The 15,876-nt window shown below is 42.3% G+C and overlaps 2 protein-coding genes across 2 annotated transcripts in view; one reads left to right on the forward strand and one right to left on the reverse strand.

Annotated features, from left to right (window-relative positions):
• LOC311034328 (uncharacterized protein) overlaps positions 1-15,876 on the forward strand; it is a 492,900-nt gene that overhangs the window by 364,467 nt on the left and 112,557 nt on the right. The gene's annotated exons all lie outside the window — the stretch shown is intronic.
• LOC311034893 (solute carrier family 24 member 2) overlaps positions 1-15,876 on the reverse strand; it is a gene marked incomplete at both ends in the record, with an annotated part of 62,181 nt that overhangs the window by 15,002 nt on the left and 31,303 nt on the right. Inside the window, 2 exons of the mRNA XM_084042922.1 lie at positions 1,334-1,432; positions 6,693-6,743. Of these exons, the coding sequence (XP_083899048.1) occupies positions 1,334-1,432; positions 6,693-6,743 (150 nt within the window). The remainder of the gene's footprint in view (positions 1-1,333; positions 1,433-6,692; positions 6,744-15,876) is intronic.

Consider the following 15,876-nt stretch of genomic DNA (forward strand, 5'->3'; position numbering starts at 1 on the left):
AATAGTGCTAGGATATGGTGTCGGATTACGCACACTGCACCTCTCTGTTTGTAGCGCTATGTGTGGCAAAGAGCTCTCTCTCTCTCTCTCTCTCTCTGTAGACAGGCAATGCAAGGTGGTGGGCAGCAGGCTCATCTCCATGAGGACATAGTAATCTTTAGAAAGCAATTTTTGTCATCCTTAGCATGGTTGACAAAAATGTAATTTATTTTGTGGCACTAATAAATAGGCTCTATGGCTAAGGCTGGTCAATATGACTTTAACTCACTATCCCTATTATTTCAAACTTTTGCCTAGATTAAGATTTATGAACGATTATTTAAAGGGTATAATACAGGTGGTTAATCAGACTAATCGATTTGGTCAATTAAAAAAAAATCGATTACATTTTTTTCGAGTCAATTTATTGATTAATTAGGGGGGAGGAGACCTGCTTCTCCATTATTTGATTAACCTACCAATACAAAATGCTAATATGACGCTACTGTACAAGTGATTGACAGGTGGACCGTGGAATGCATTTGAAATAGAAACCTATTTGAATAACAACACAATCTTGAGAAAAGTGAGGTATGATTATCAAAATGAGCAGTTATTACTAGCAGTCATGCGTTTGGACTACATTAATATGGCACTATGCTAAAGTAGCACTGGTAGCGTAATTTAATCTGATGATAAATATCTACAGGTATGTCTCGCTTTGATTTGGCATTGTGTCTATGACTGCTTTCTGTGGCCCTGTGTTTATCCGAATAAAACACTTACGTGTGTGAGTCCTATTTCGAATATAGTGACTATTACTGATGTTATCATTGATATTTTTTGAAGATTTCAGGAAAATATCAATAAAGCCATGCATCGATAATTTTTACTTTTGAATACTGAAGTATTTGTAAAAGCACTTCAATGCACTAATTTCCAAGATAGCCTATACTTTACAGTGTTTCAAAAACAATCTTGCACTTTATCATGTTATATCATCGTCACCCATGAACTTAGGTTTTTTGTTAATCATGTAAAACATGCATATTTTCTTTCTTACTGTAAATCACTTTGTAAGAGTGGGTGTTGCTTTTAGGTATTGAAACTCCTAACCTAAAATGACCACGTCCAAAGATACGAGGAAAGGTATTTGCTTATAGCGTATTTGGTTGTTATTTGTGTTTTTTCCTATATTGAAGGACCTTTAATGCTAACTTTAATTGACCATGTTCGCCCCGAGAGCAAAAGCGCAAAATGCCATGTGTGTGAATGAAATGAATGTGATCATTACTTAACCAGTTAACTTTAATGTATACTTTATCGGCAAATCAGGGTTCAGAAGGCCACTTACCTGAACGACTTGCCAGTCCATTGGCCTTCTCGCTGTCTTCTACTTGGCATTTCTTTTTAGCGATCTTGTGGAGGATGGATGCTTTCTCTCGAAACTTGCCTGGAAGAGAATCAACACAGCGACGGTTAAACCTTGAGCAGAAACGGACGCGTGCCGCCGGCCTCACCTTCAAAGTGTCAGAGAGCTCCTCCAGTCGTCACCTTTGACCCCCACACAGTTCACATTTCCCGAAGCAAAGTGCCTACAAGGCGACGGGGTTCATAAAATATTGCCGATCAAACAACTCTGAGAGTCGATATGATAGAGCATATCATATAATGATGATCCTGCATTGTGCTGCTGCCTCCAACCCTGAGTGGCGAGCCAGCAAGGAGACGCTCTTACAGAGATCTGTCTCCCTGGAGGTCAGATCCACTCCTGTCCTCCTGGGCTGGGTTGTATCTCATTCGCTGTCGGGTGGAAACCTTGTATGTCCAAAATGTTTACTTACAAAAAAAAACTTGTGTTCCAATCTGATCCAATGTAGATATTATTTGGTCACAAAGCTCTTGTTAATTGGATCAATATTTAAAAAAAAAAGACACACTTGACCACTTTTACTTAAAAGAAATAAAAGAAAATAGCAAAGATATAGCGCCGCGTTAGCTTGTAGATTGGCTATGTTTGTAACTCACTGTAGTATGACGAATTTGGGCATCAATTTAAGGAAACAAATATGGAGATACAAGGTTTCTGCCCGACAGTGACGATATCAGACCAAAATGTAAAGCCAGGAGAAATTAAACTCCTGGAGAAACTATTAGATATTGGAATATTACTGTTAAAAAAACAAACAACAACAACAAACCCAGAAGGAATGGAAACATTAGCCAGGAGCAGCACCACCACAGCCCATCAAATACATATACTGATACATTAAAGACATGCCTGTACTTGAACTTTTTTATATCCACAAATGATCGAGTAGATATTACTATAACCTCTTTTGTAAGAGAATTGAATGCCTCCTGGTTTGTGGGGATAAAAAAAATCTATAACTATTGTTTGTGCAGTGGCTCTTGAAAAATATCACTTAAATAATATTTTTTTCAGCATGTACAATGCATGTACACTATTCACAGCATTTGAATTGGATGAAAATCATCCCGTTTCAAATTAACACTCAAATCTATATAGTGCCGCTGGAACTGATAGGATTTACTGGATTTAAAAATAATAATAATAATAACAAGACAAAAAAAAAAAGATTCATATGACACTTCATATACGATGAAGCAGGGACATTGAAGATTAGATTGAAGCTGGTCATCATTTTGAACAATATCGCCTAGTGGCTTATGTAAGCAGTGTGCCCTCTTGACATTTAAGATAATGGTGCACACACAAGGCAATTTGGCCCACACCACAGACAATGACTTGCCGCTGCCTTGTGGAACAATGACTTTTCCAAGAAATCCCTGCGGCTTTAAAACACAGTGCCCCCCCTCCCCACACACACACACACACACACAGACACAGGGAAAAGGTTACACCAAAACACCAAGTCTGCAGATGTTACAGTAGGTATAAAATTAGCCTGATTGATTCACAAGGCGTGTAAAATATTCTCCATGTCAGAATGTTGACTGGGCCTCAGTAATAACAGTGACTGCTTTCTTTCGAGGCTATAATTACTGACAGCCAGCTAGGAAATTCTATGTAATCTCCGAAACAAACTCAATTGTTCATGGATGAACAGGAGAATCCCTGATCTGTTTAGAGAAAAACAACTTTTAAGCACAACACAGTCAAATCCTCAGTGTTAATTTAACTCTGAGAGTGGAAACGTGGACCCAAATCGACCAGGTCCATTTGGGTCAATTCTTCTACAGTCACAGAGTGAAACTAGCGCTGAGGATTTTACTGTGCATACTGTACATCAGTCAATATTCAATAAATGAAGAATGTGTTGATGGCGGGGGTGATGAAAAATGTGCGCCCCCACCCCTTTAGGAACCATCAACACAATTAACCTCTTAAAACCCTCTATTCTTAGTAAAACGGACCTGAGTTGCAACTGTACTTGGACCGCTTTTTTTTCTGTCTATACAAATCTCTACACCAAAAATAGCAGCTGTACAAGCTAGCTATTTGTGTCGCTATGTACTGTACAAGCGCTGCGACGCGTTGTGAGCTTGCTATTTTTGGATTATGTTTCCCTCCAGAATATGGATGCAGGGGTTCAAGTGGTTAACCGCCTTTAGTTGTAGGATCATGGCCCCCGTGAGCTGTCCAGGAACCGACATCCAACCGATTGACCTTCCCCATGGGCGGTGGCGTTTTGCACACGCCACGTCATGCCAATTCTCAATCACCCCCTTTTGCGACCGAAGGGTAAATGGATTTTTTTCCTCTTCTTCTTTCTTACTGAAAATAGTAGAGATGCTGATTTGCCAGGACTCGACACAGTGACGCATCGATATATACGCTCCACCCGACCGTGTCAACACTGTCTGTGACCTTCTGGCAAAATCATTAACCACCACCATGTCAACTGTAGGCATTCTCTCTCTCTCTCTCTCTCTCTCTCTCTCAATGTCTCTCTTCGGTCATATTCACACACACACACACCCACACACACACACACACACACACACACACACACACACACACACACACACACACACACACACACACACACACACACACACACACACACACACACACACACACACACACACACACGCACGGGCAGGTATGCAGGCCATGCACACTAATACATTTTGTCAAGATAGCAATCACACATTTGTCATTATATCCACTGCCTTGGCACCACTCACCTTGGGAGGTATGTCATTGTCGTTAAGGTCAATGGCACATACGCGTGTGTGTGTGTGTGTGTGTGTGTGTGTGTGTGTGTGTGTGTGTGTGTGTGTGCGAGCGAGCGAGCGAGCGAGCGAACGAGCACACACACGTGTAGTTGCACATGCATGCATGCACTGCAAAACACTCTCTCAGAGTTAAATGGCCACTAAGTGTTTTGCAGTGTGAGGAGGTCATTCCCTATGGATTGTGCAGGGTGCAGGACAGCGCTTTATGCTTCATGGTGAATGAACCTCTACAACTGCAGGGAGTATTAATAGCTACAGTCTTTCAAACCTTTTGTGCCCCAGGCACATCAATGGGCCAGGTCAAAATCTCAAAGCACATTCATTCATATTCAGAGCGAAAATTGCAGATCTACAAACTCGCGACGTGTCGGGGTGCGACACGCTGAACCTATAATGTAATGCCCAAAATCAGGCCGGCAGGTTGAAAGTGGTTTAAAAACAGTTTTGAGGTTATGGAATTTGCCTCTGTGTTAAGAAATGAACAGTACATTTAAAAATAATGAATAACTTTCTGTATAGTTAGATAGTATATTTCAATAATAATGTGTAGTTCTCACAGAATTACAAGGCACACTGGACTTATCTCACGGCACACCAGTACATCTCGGCACACCGTTTGGAAACCACTGAGCTTCAGTATATTGTTCGAACTGAATGATTTCCTGTGATGTCATTCCAGTAGTGCAAATCATGGATGCTGCTATACTTCATCCACCGTAAAAGTGTTCATTTAAATCTGAGAATGGACCCGTGTAGGATTTTGCAGTGTCTGACCAAAACAAACAAACAAACAAACAAACAACCAAACAAACAAACAAACAAGAAACCTCTATATGTTAAAGTCAAGACAAAACATAACCCGGAGAATAACAGTAAGTGATCATCCACATGGTTCAACACATGTGGATGGTTCAGCACAAAGATACATTATTGATTAGGAGGTGTGCATTGCGGAAAACGCACCTTTGAAAATACACCTCTACAACACACTTTGCCTGCATGCGCTCGCTCTGTGACATAGACCAGGGGTTCTAGAACCTTTTCAGCTCGAGACGCACATTATGAATTAACCACTTAAGCCCTATTTAAAAAAAGAAAGCATAAAGAAAATAACCGATCTACAAGCTCACAAGCTTGCAGAGCGGCCATCTTCGTGTAGCCAAAGTACAGGGATATGCGGTACTAAACTGATCCTCATTTTGCTGAGGGGGACCCCCTGGAACCCCCTCAAGGACCCCTGAGGGTCCCCCGGACCCCTTTCCCGACAACCGCTGATATAGATGAATAATAGTTGACAGCCCACACCACGCCGACAAGCAGTTATTAGCAGCTGTTGCCCGACCATCATTAGATTGTCTCTCTCCCACACGCCTTGTTTTCTCCCCCGTCAGCCTGTTATGCAACTCCTGGGTGGATGAGTCACTCTACTCTGCCTTGTTCAGTGACGTGCGTCTTGCGTGCACTCACCCAGTGGCGGGAAGAAAACCAAGTACACTTACTCAAGTACTGAGCTTGAGTAAAAATTTGAGGTCATTTCCCTTTACTTGAGTATTTCGCATCTCTCAATACTTCATACTTTCAATAACCACATGAACCCTAGTGTCCCTATTCTGGGGTTGATAAATGTATTCAGCGAAAATAGGCAGATCTAAAAGCTTACAATGCATAGCGTGTGTGAGCTTGTAGGTCTGCTATTTTTAGGCAAAGAGATTTGGTACAGAGGGGAAAGGGTAGAGGTCTTTAGTATAGAGACCCCCGGGGGACCCTATAGTCAACAAAGCATATAGGATTTAAGTGGTTAATAACCCTTTTGTGTGTGTGTGCGTGCGTGTGTGCGTGTGTGCGTGTGCGTGTGCGTGTGCGTGTGTGTGTGTGTGTGTGTGTATGTGTGTGGGTGTGTGTGTATGTGTGTGGGTGTGTGTGTGTGTGGGTGTGTGTGTCTGTGTGCGTGTTTATTATCATTTTAATTGCTTAAAGTTGTGGTACGTCAATGGAAGTAGGTCACAACGGCGTAAATTGAAACTCTCCACGAATGCGTCTTGTGGTAAAGAAGAAAACAGAAGCTTAACGTGTTCAGAGTTATGCAACATATAATGCCATTTCTTGCGTTCATATATATAACCATGTCATCAAACAGAATTCATACTCTCAACAGACACTTACACACACCAACCATGTCTGTATATCAAGCACATATTTTGAGAAAAACCCAGGTTGTTATGTATAAAAGAAAAAGAAAAAACATACCAGAACAAAACAATACAATGGGCATGGCTACTGCGATTTGCACTTATGTCAGTGAAATCTCTCAAGGAGAGGTTGTCAAACTTAAAGATCAAACCGTATGTCACAAGCACAAAACGATGAGGGCTTGAGATACTGTTATGTGATCAAAATGGGCAGAGGGGAAAATGAAAAAAACGATTTTTTAAAAAAATCCAAAAAAATAGGGATGGATTAAAGAGTCGAGTGAAAACTTTCAGGCTTACCTTCCTCATTCATTGTGTGATAATATTTTAGTTTTCCATAAGTCCCAAGCTCTACAACATCACAGCAAAAGACAAGGGTAAGGCAGCGACACAGAGACAGGAAGAGTGAAACATGAAAAAACAAGAAAAACAACATTTTCCGCAGGTTTCTTATTATCACATGTACGAACAACACACAAGCACACACCAAGGTTATTATAGTTAACTAAAACTAAGGAAATAATTACAGCTATAATTGGGGTTAACTGGAATAAAAATAAAAACTAGCCATTACAAAAAAAAAAGATAACGAACTGTCCTTAGTTTTCTCATCTTCCAAAATAGCAAAATAGCAGGTCACATAAAGCAGGCTGTGAGCTTGTGGATGTGCCCCTGGGCCCTGACTAATCCATATTACAATAAAAATACTTAAAAATAAAACTAAAAAAACGAATAAAAACTAGACTAAGGCTTTAAAAAGAAAAATACCAACAAACTAGCATTTATTTTTTTGCTATTTGCTATGAAATTGAAAACATGCAATCAAAATGCAAAAAAACAACAACGAATGAATAATTAACTAAACTATAATAACCCTGGCACAGTGGCACGTACACTGCAGAGTCCTGAGTGTCAATTTTAAATCATAGCGTAGAAACTCGGGTCTATTTTTAAGCTCTCACAGCTACATTGACCCTTGGGATTTTGCAGTGCAGGCACAAGTACTGGACATACAGCAGGACCTCCCCAAGCACTGCATAAGTGCAAAACAAAAGCAGCAATGACTTAATGACAAAATACGTATATACACAGGATATATCCTTAAAATAGCTCCGTTAACTTGAATAATATGCAATACACAGTGCTGAAAATGTGTCCGATGGGGGACTCCGCCAATGGCCCAGTTTTTGATCGCCAGTAGAAGCGAGTTAGGGAGGGGGGGGGCACTCAGTGCGGCCCCAAAAAAAATTGATTAACGCACATAACGTACCATAATATATACTGTAGAGAGAGAATGAAAACACAAATTTTGCCGGGTGAACATGCAACAAAAGAGATGAGAGGCCTCCACTCCTCTACACACACATGGGGTCGTTCAAAGCCGGGGGGGAGGAGGGGGATGGGGGGGGGGGGGGGGGTGGTATTGATGATGAGTTGGCATTTTGCTTGTGTATACAGTGAAACAACAATTATTTTGATTCCCTTACTGTAGCGATCCCCCTCATGGTTACGGTTAAGTAGACAGTCAGCACATCTATGTGATGAATTAGTTGGGAATTAAAACCTGACGCAGTAGCTGAACTAGGAACACAGGAATAGAAGACACTGCAGGAGCGCTCCTGTAACCTCCCCCTCCCCTCTCTCTCTCTCTCTCTCTCTCTCTCTCTCTAGTGTCTCGGTGGGAAGGAGTCAGCACCTGTACTTTAAAGCATAGTGCCCCGCTGTCCCAACTGCGAATAACTAAAAGGGAAGAGCTGGTTCTTTCAGCACGACTCACGACTATCTCCACCGTTACGTATCGTCCCCTATATACCAGCGGTTCTCAAAGTGGGGTCCGGGGACCACCAGCGGCAGGGTTGCCAGATCTGCTTATTATAATTTCCCTGCAAGATTTTATTTGAAAATAGCCGATCTACAAGCTCACAACGCGTCGCATCGCGACGCGTTGTGAGCTTGTAGATCTGCTATTTTCAAATAGCTGATGTGTATGTTAAAGTGCTCATGTGGCCCAGAGTCGCTTCTTTTCGGCTGGTTTTCCTAGACCTGGTTGCTTGTTTCTCTCACAGAATCTGGCAACACTGACCAGCGGTCCAAATGGCCCCTTACGAGTCTGTATCTGTAACTCATAGAGTGTACAATGCGTTATCTCTGTGACCCCAATCTACACACTGTAAAATCCACATAGTGTTAATTTAACTCTGAGAGTTGAATTAAGTTAAATGGAACCAAATGGACCATTTAGTTCCATTTCTACACTCTCAGAGTTACAGACCTGTAAAGGGTCCATTTGGAGCCCGGGGTGGGGCCCTATACGTTCCTACCATTACTCATAGTTTATCTACCATTATGTATTCTTCCTCATATCTAACATTAGGTAGCGTTCCTTATGCTTCAGCAACCATCCGGTTCGCTTATACTTTTCTCATCAAGTATTCCTCTCTATGCCTTCTCTTCTCTACCACTGCTTGAGCAATGTAAGTAGGTCAGAGTGTCTTATTGTCTGTATCAGCTGAGCAATGAGGGTGTCTTTCCCCCTTGCACAATGCGCCAGACCCATGGGAGATGGATGGGCTGAGGTGGGCTGCCACACCTATACCGTCATCTAACACACAGTACAGACAGTACTTACTGTCTGCACATAGTTGTTACCCAAGCTGTGCTGCTCATACGCAGAGTTACTTATTATAGTTTGTCTACCATTACATATTGCTCATTACACTTTATCTACCACCATCATCATGTATCTTCTCTATACCGTTATCTACTATTACTTATTTGTACCCCATACTGTATAGTTCCTCGGCCATCATTTTTTGTTCCTTTTACTTTCTATATCATTATGTATTGTCTCCTATACTTTATGTACCATTACATCCTGTTCCCAATACTTCATCTACCATTAAAGGGATATTTCACTTTTAAAAAGAAATTGGGTCATTTTATCATCTACTCAGGCTTTTGTGAACACCGCAGACGGTTTTTAAGTTGCTCGATTCAGTAGTTAGATATTTGATATTCATTTTATCGGACACGCCTTCCTATACAAACCCATAGTTCATTTATTTTATTGAACATTTTTAATGTATTAAAATGTTTTATTTTCCAAATCTTTTTTTTTTAAATAAATGAAAAAAGTAATTGGAAAAAACACGGCCCCCTCACGTATTTGGAAGGCAGTATGAGTCACCAGAACCAAGAACAGGTGTTCTTGATGAATCTATCATGATTAAAATGGAGTTTGAAGTTACAATGGGTTTGTGTAGGAGGGGGGGGGGTGTCTGATAAAATACATATCAAATATCTAAATACTGAATCAAGCAACTTAAAAACTGTCTGGGGGGCTCACAAAGGCCTGAGTAGACGATGAAATGACCCAATTTTTGTTGTTAAGTTAAATATCCCTTCAAGTACTTTTCTCTTTACTTATGTTCCCTATACTTTCTCTACCATTATCAATTGGTCCTTATACTTTATCTATCGAATGCGTCCATATACGGACGACGTATATGGACGTCAATATACTTTATTTACCATCACTTATTTCTCCCTATACTTCATATACTATGACACTGTGTTCCATTATATACTTTCTCTACCATTACTTATTGTTCCCTATATTTTCTCTTCCATCATCTATTCTTCCCACCATTTCCTAAAACAGTACAAGTACAATGGTACGTCATCATTTCAAAACACATGAATTTGGCACATTTAGTCTCTCAGGACGCTCTCAGGGTTTATGTCAGTGGATGTGTACAACACACACACACACACACACACACACACACACACACACACACACACACACACACACACACACACACACACACACACACACACACACACACACACACACACACACACACACACACACACACACACACACACACACACACACACACACACACTGTACACACACGCCTGTGATTGGGTTTAGTTCTTTCCCCTACACAGCAGTGAACTCCCACTCCACTGACATGTGCGAGTGATGGGATTAGAGCGTGACTCTGGAGGCCAGATACAAGTGTTGGCAGAGCCAGGAGACACAATCTAATGAGTTAAAAAAATAAAATGAAAATAAAAAAACGCACACACACACACATCCCATCTCAAAAGAGCATCCTGTTCATCTCCGGCTCCCCCGGACAAGTGCCTTGAATCCCATACAAATTGGGGCGAATTGGTTCTGAAGTGCTCTATTGCCGCGAGGTTGGCCTCTTAACAAGTGACCATGCGCTGACTCCGCTCCGAGGGCAATTAGCCCCGCAATGCCACTGCCGGGGCATACAGAGTCATCTTGTTTTGCAACGAGAGCTATAGCGGATGGAGACATGTTGTTGTTGTTGTTTACGGAAATGCCTCATGTCCTTGCAGCGATGACCTCCAAACCTCTGTTGAGTACAGTGTTTGACTGTGAGAGTGTGTACGTGCGCACGTAGAGTGTGTGTGTGTGTGTGTGTGTGTGTGCGCGCACAGGCGCAAGTGTGCGTGCGTGAATGTTCAGTGTGCGTGTAAGTGCGTGCATGTTCTGTCTGCCGGGGGTTGGGGGGTGTCAGGGAAATTCACAGTCTGTACTGGAGCGAAAGGCTTTTAACATTGATTCTTTCACCCAGCCGGCAAGCTGGGAGGAGCCAGGAAGGGGGGGGTGGGGGGTGGGGGGGGGGGGGGGGGGGGCTATATGGGATGTTGGGTGCCGGTTGTGCAGCTTGGACATGGTAGGGTACTTACATAACATAACATAACCTTATTTATCTAACGATTTCAATGTGAGCTGCTAAATGTGAGAGCTAGCATGAGAAAGAAATAAGAGAGAAAGAGTATAAATGTAGGCAGTGGTGGAAAGTAACTGAGTACATTTACTTAAGTACTGTACTTAAGTATAATTTTGAGGTATTTGTACTTTACTTGAGTATTTCCAATTTCCAATACTTTTACTTCTACTCCACTACAATTATTTAAAAACTTTAGTTACTAGTTACTTTTCAGATGTAAATTATGATATAATGAAACATGCATTAACCACTTTAACCCTATTTTATACATAGGCTATTTGAAAATAGCCGATCTACAAGCTCACAACGCGTCGCATCTGCTATTTTCAAATATTTAGTACTTTTACTTTTGGTACTTTAAGTACATTTTGATGCCAGTACTTTTGTACTTTTACTCAAGTAAATGTTTAATTCTGGACTTTCACTTGTAACAGAGTATTTTAATATTGCAGTATTGGTACTTTTACTTAAGTAAAGAATTTGAGTACTTTTTCCACCACTGAATGTAGGCTATATATTAGACGGCGCCATAAAATCGTGTACTATATGCGGCTATAAGAGAAATTACCTTGCCCTGTCTGTTCAGCCCATACAGGACACCCTGCATACTATTCAGCCCACACAGGAACATACTGTATAATGTCCAGTCAATACAAGTGACATAACGGCACCAGCAATTTTCAAGGCCGGGGACAATGACATAATGATCTGTCGTAAGCCATCCAATGGGGTCACTATACCGTGCGCAACCTTGCGGCCCAATCACACGCAGTAGAATGTGATCTATTTAACGCAGAGCAGAGCTGAAAGGGAAACACGTTATCTGCTAGGTGATCCTTTTCTTCGTGGTTTCATTGTTCATCTCTGTCTGTACTGAGACGGGTACATAGATAGTGGAGGGAGACGGCATGGAGGGAGAGACGGCAGCAGAGGGGAACGGGAATTGAATTCTAATGGCCCCCCGCTAGAGGTACTATGTATGAGTGAATCCAGGGGGCAAAGGACTTAACCACTCAATCATCAGTGGACACATTAAAACACTCCTTGTCACATACATAGCCACATGTACTCAGGAAATGATTTCACACGAGCCCAGCAATAAATGGTAAAAATGGTAAATGGTGCATTTATATAGCGCTTCTATCCGAAGCGCTTTACATTGATTGTGCCATTAACCCATTCACACACACATTCACACACCGATGGCGGAGGAAACCATGCAAGGCACCAACCTGCTCATCGGGAGCAATTAGGGGTTCAGCGTCTTGCTCAAGGACACTTCGACACTAACTCTAGGGGAGCGCCCCAGCCCGGTATCGAACTGGGAACGTTGCGGTTTTCCAGTTCACTCTAACCGGCCACTCTACCCCTGAGCCACTGCCGCAATAAGTCAGTTCGTAGCCAAAGAGAGAATTTAGCCTATGGCTAAGGGAATGTTCACACTTCCCTTTTGAAGAAGGCTAGCACTGAGTGTAGCTGCTGGCGTTTCCCAAAACACACCGCTCCCATTGTAAACTGTTAAAAACATACGTTGCACTCAGGAAAAAGCACCTTGGTGGGCACAGCCCCTTACCACACCTTTAACCCCAGACTTATTTAGGACTAGTATAAGTACAGCTAGCTCCATAAATCACTCAATTAGGTGACTGAATGGCTACTGTGAAAGGGGACGGCTGCTTAACTGTAGAATTGTTATTGACCAAGCCACATGCTCTGTCAAGCATGTATTAGTCGAGCAGACTTTAGTCCAGGGCTTCATTTGTGAATGCCTAGATCACGGCTAACTCCTCTAACACTAAGTAGGCCTAAGTCAGTAAGCCCAGGTTTAGCGCTAGGCACTGGACCAGGCAGCACAGAATGTGTGTGAACAATGGGCTAAGTACAGTGGTGTGTTCTACCGTCAGATGCTGTGTACGGCGTATACCTTGAGATTTTTTTTCGTCGCTACCGTATACCTTCAAAAACTGTTTCATCCATTGAAAACGTGAGAGCGTATACCCACGACCACACGCGCATCGTATCGTAGCGTATACCTTCCGAAAAAAACTAGAACACAACACTGGCTAAGTAGTCAGTGCCAGGTTATACCCTTAGCCTGGGGCTTTACACTCTAGCCCAGAAACATGGAAAAGCACCTCTTGCAAAGATGTTTGTAATCAAGATAATATAGCAGTAGTTGATAATTGGTTAAAGGAGTAGTTCACCTAAAAAAAAATGTTTTTCTATCAATTACACACCCCATGAAGCCTTGATTTTTTTGTTTTTGTCGCATTCCTAAGCCAATAATTTGATGACTGGGTCATTGGTCAGTAGGACACTCAAAGAGTCCTACCGGAGACTCAGTTGCTCATCAAATTATTGGCTTTGATGAGCGACAAAAAATCTCCATGAATTCAAGGCTTCATGGGGTGTGTAATTGCTAGAAAATAAGTAATGTTTTGGGTGAACTACTCCTGTAAGGCTTGTACCACAGTAGGCTGCCCTAGCGTGTCTCATATCTGGCATAGAGGGGCGGGTTCAAAATCTCCAGAGAAAAATTCCTTGAGATCCCATTGGTTCACCGATCTGTCCGTCAGCCCCCGCCCCGCCCCATGCCCCTCCTCCTCCCCAATGTGTAGCATTGAGAGCCCTGACGTCACAACATTTGGAGCGAAGCCCACTGCACGCTGGTTGGTTGGGGAAATGAAACATTTCCTATTCCACGAACGTCAACAGACTGGTCCAGGCTCTTATTTTTTAGCAAAAATAAAAAATAAAAGCCTGGAGATCGAGGCTAGTACCACACATAGGCTCTGATGCCTGACAGCGAGTTACCAGTTTGTTTAGCAGGCCGGACGGACCTTTACTGCATTTTACTCCCCGACTCTCTCCCTGTTTCCTGTCTCTCTATACTTTAACTATCAATAAAGGCACGTGGGGGCACGGTGGTGCAGTCGGTAGCGCTGTCACCTCACAGCTAGAAGGTTCGATTCCCGCCCCGGGCGCCGTGGGCGCTGGGGGGGCGTGTTCTCTCCTCCGCGTCATCAGTGCCCACACCCTAGGTGGGGTTGGCGAAACGGCCTTTCTGTGTGGAGTTTGCATGTTCTCCCCGTGTCTCCTAGGGGTAGGTACCCTCACAAAAAACATGCAGTAATCCTGGTCTCTATACTGCCTCCCCCTGGTCACCCGGGCGCCTGACGGAGGGGAAAGGAACTGTTTGGAATAACGTGTTCCTTCCACGCGCTACGTCCTACCGGGGGGAACTCCCCCCTGTCAGGTGATAAGGAGCGGCCTGCTCACTCCTCATGCATTGAAGGAACCATGAGCTCAGTTCGGGGCTCTCCCCAGGCTGGCAGAGGGAAAGTAGCGCCCAGGATTACAGCTTAGGCAATTGGCACTGGGTGAAAAAAATGGGTTACAAAAATAGTGGGATAATTATTTATTTATTTTATAAATAAAGGCAAGACAAGTTGATAATACAAATAAAAATAAAACATCCAATGCACTAATTAGGGCATTTAATATTGGTAGAAAGTGCGAAAGGCAAAGTCAAAGCCTGGTTTGACTTTTGCCAAAGCCAGGCTGTTTTTATGGCGAGGTCAGCTTTGGCAATGAATATGCAAAGCCTTACGACAAATTTATACTTCGTTGTACAACAGTGTTGCTCGACAAATACAGTATGTCTTTTCAACGGTAAAAAGTGATGACGTTGCATCAACACTTTTCTTCAGTTGAGAATGTGGCATTTTTGCTGAGCGATGCGGTTGTGCCACTGAAGTAAAAACTTAAATGTTACCACCAACAATGCAGACATCACTGTGCGGGCAGAGTTCACATCTGTAAACGTATGTCGTCGGAGGAGCTTAGTGAAAGGTGTACCCTTTCAAAGTCAGCATTGTCCATGTGAGTGCTGTTCGGATGGCTTGTTTTTGTCCATTCGCTCAGAGCTCAGTATGGTGAGAGCAACTACTCTCTCCTTTTCACCCCCCCATCCCTCTTTGTGCTTCAATATTTGATGTCTCTCCTAAGTGATATTCTTTGTAGCTCCACACCAATGAATGGGAGAAAAGAGATAGAGCGCAAGCTTTTCCCTTGCAGTAAATGTGCAAAAGAAAATTTCCTAAAACGACCAGATTCTTCTTTCTTTCTTTTTTTTCTCTTTTTTTTTAAAAGATAACTAATTAAGACATCCGTGAGATTTCATTATTTCACTTAGGTAAATAGATTTTCTTATTTTGCCTAGTATGAAAGTCAAACAATATATTCAACCAATATTTTGTCTTTACTATGGTGACATGCAAGTTTGAAACGATCTGCAATTTTCACTCACTTGCACTCACACAAACTGAAATTGTAATAACCAGCCTAACTGCATGTTAGGCTAAACAAACAAGCAACTCTATATAATTACGGGAAATGTTAATATTTGCGCTTAAAGGACCATACCAGCCTTTTTTTGACATGTGGGTCCCTTTTGTCCCTCTTGGATAGGTTTTCATTCCTCAAAACCCACAATCCATGCATATACAGTATAGGCATTAGCCCATGGCACAATGGACCTAAATTAGGGCCGGGGCGATTTAAACAATCTCAATAGTGAATTTGAATGAACTGAATGAATATAGGACTTTATTTTAACCAATCTGTTTGGTATGTTAATGTAATATAAGTAGCACATCTGCAGTGGTTGAAGGCGGTCTCCCTGTTTTTGACCCTGGTGTTCGCTAGGACAC

This window comes from Gymnoscopelus microlampas (genome assembly GCF_963454915.1).
Source record: "Gymnoscopelus microlampas genome assembly, chromosome: 19".
NCBI lineage: Eukaryota > Metazoa > Chordata > Actinopteri > Myctophiformes > Myctophidae > Gymnoscopelus > Gymnoscopelus microlampas.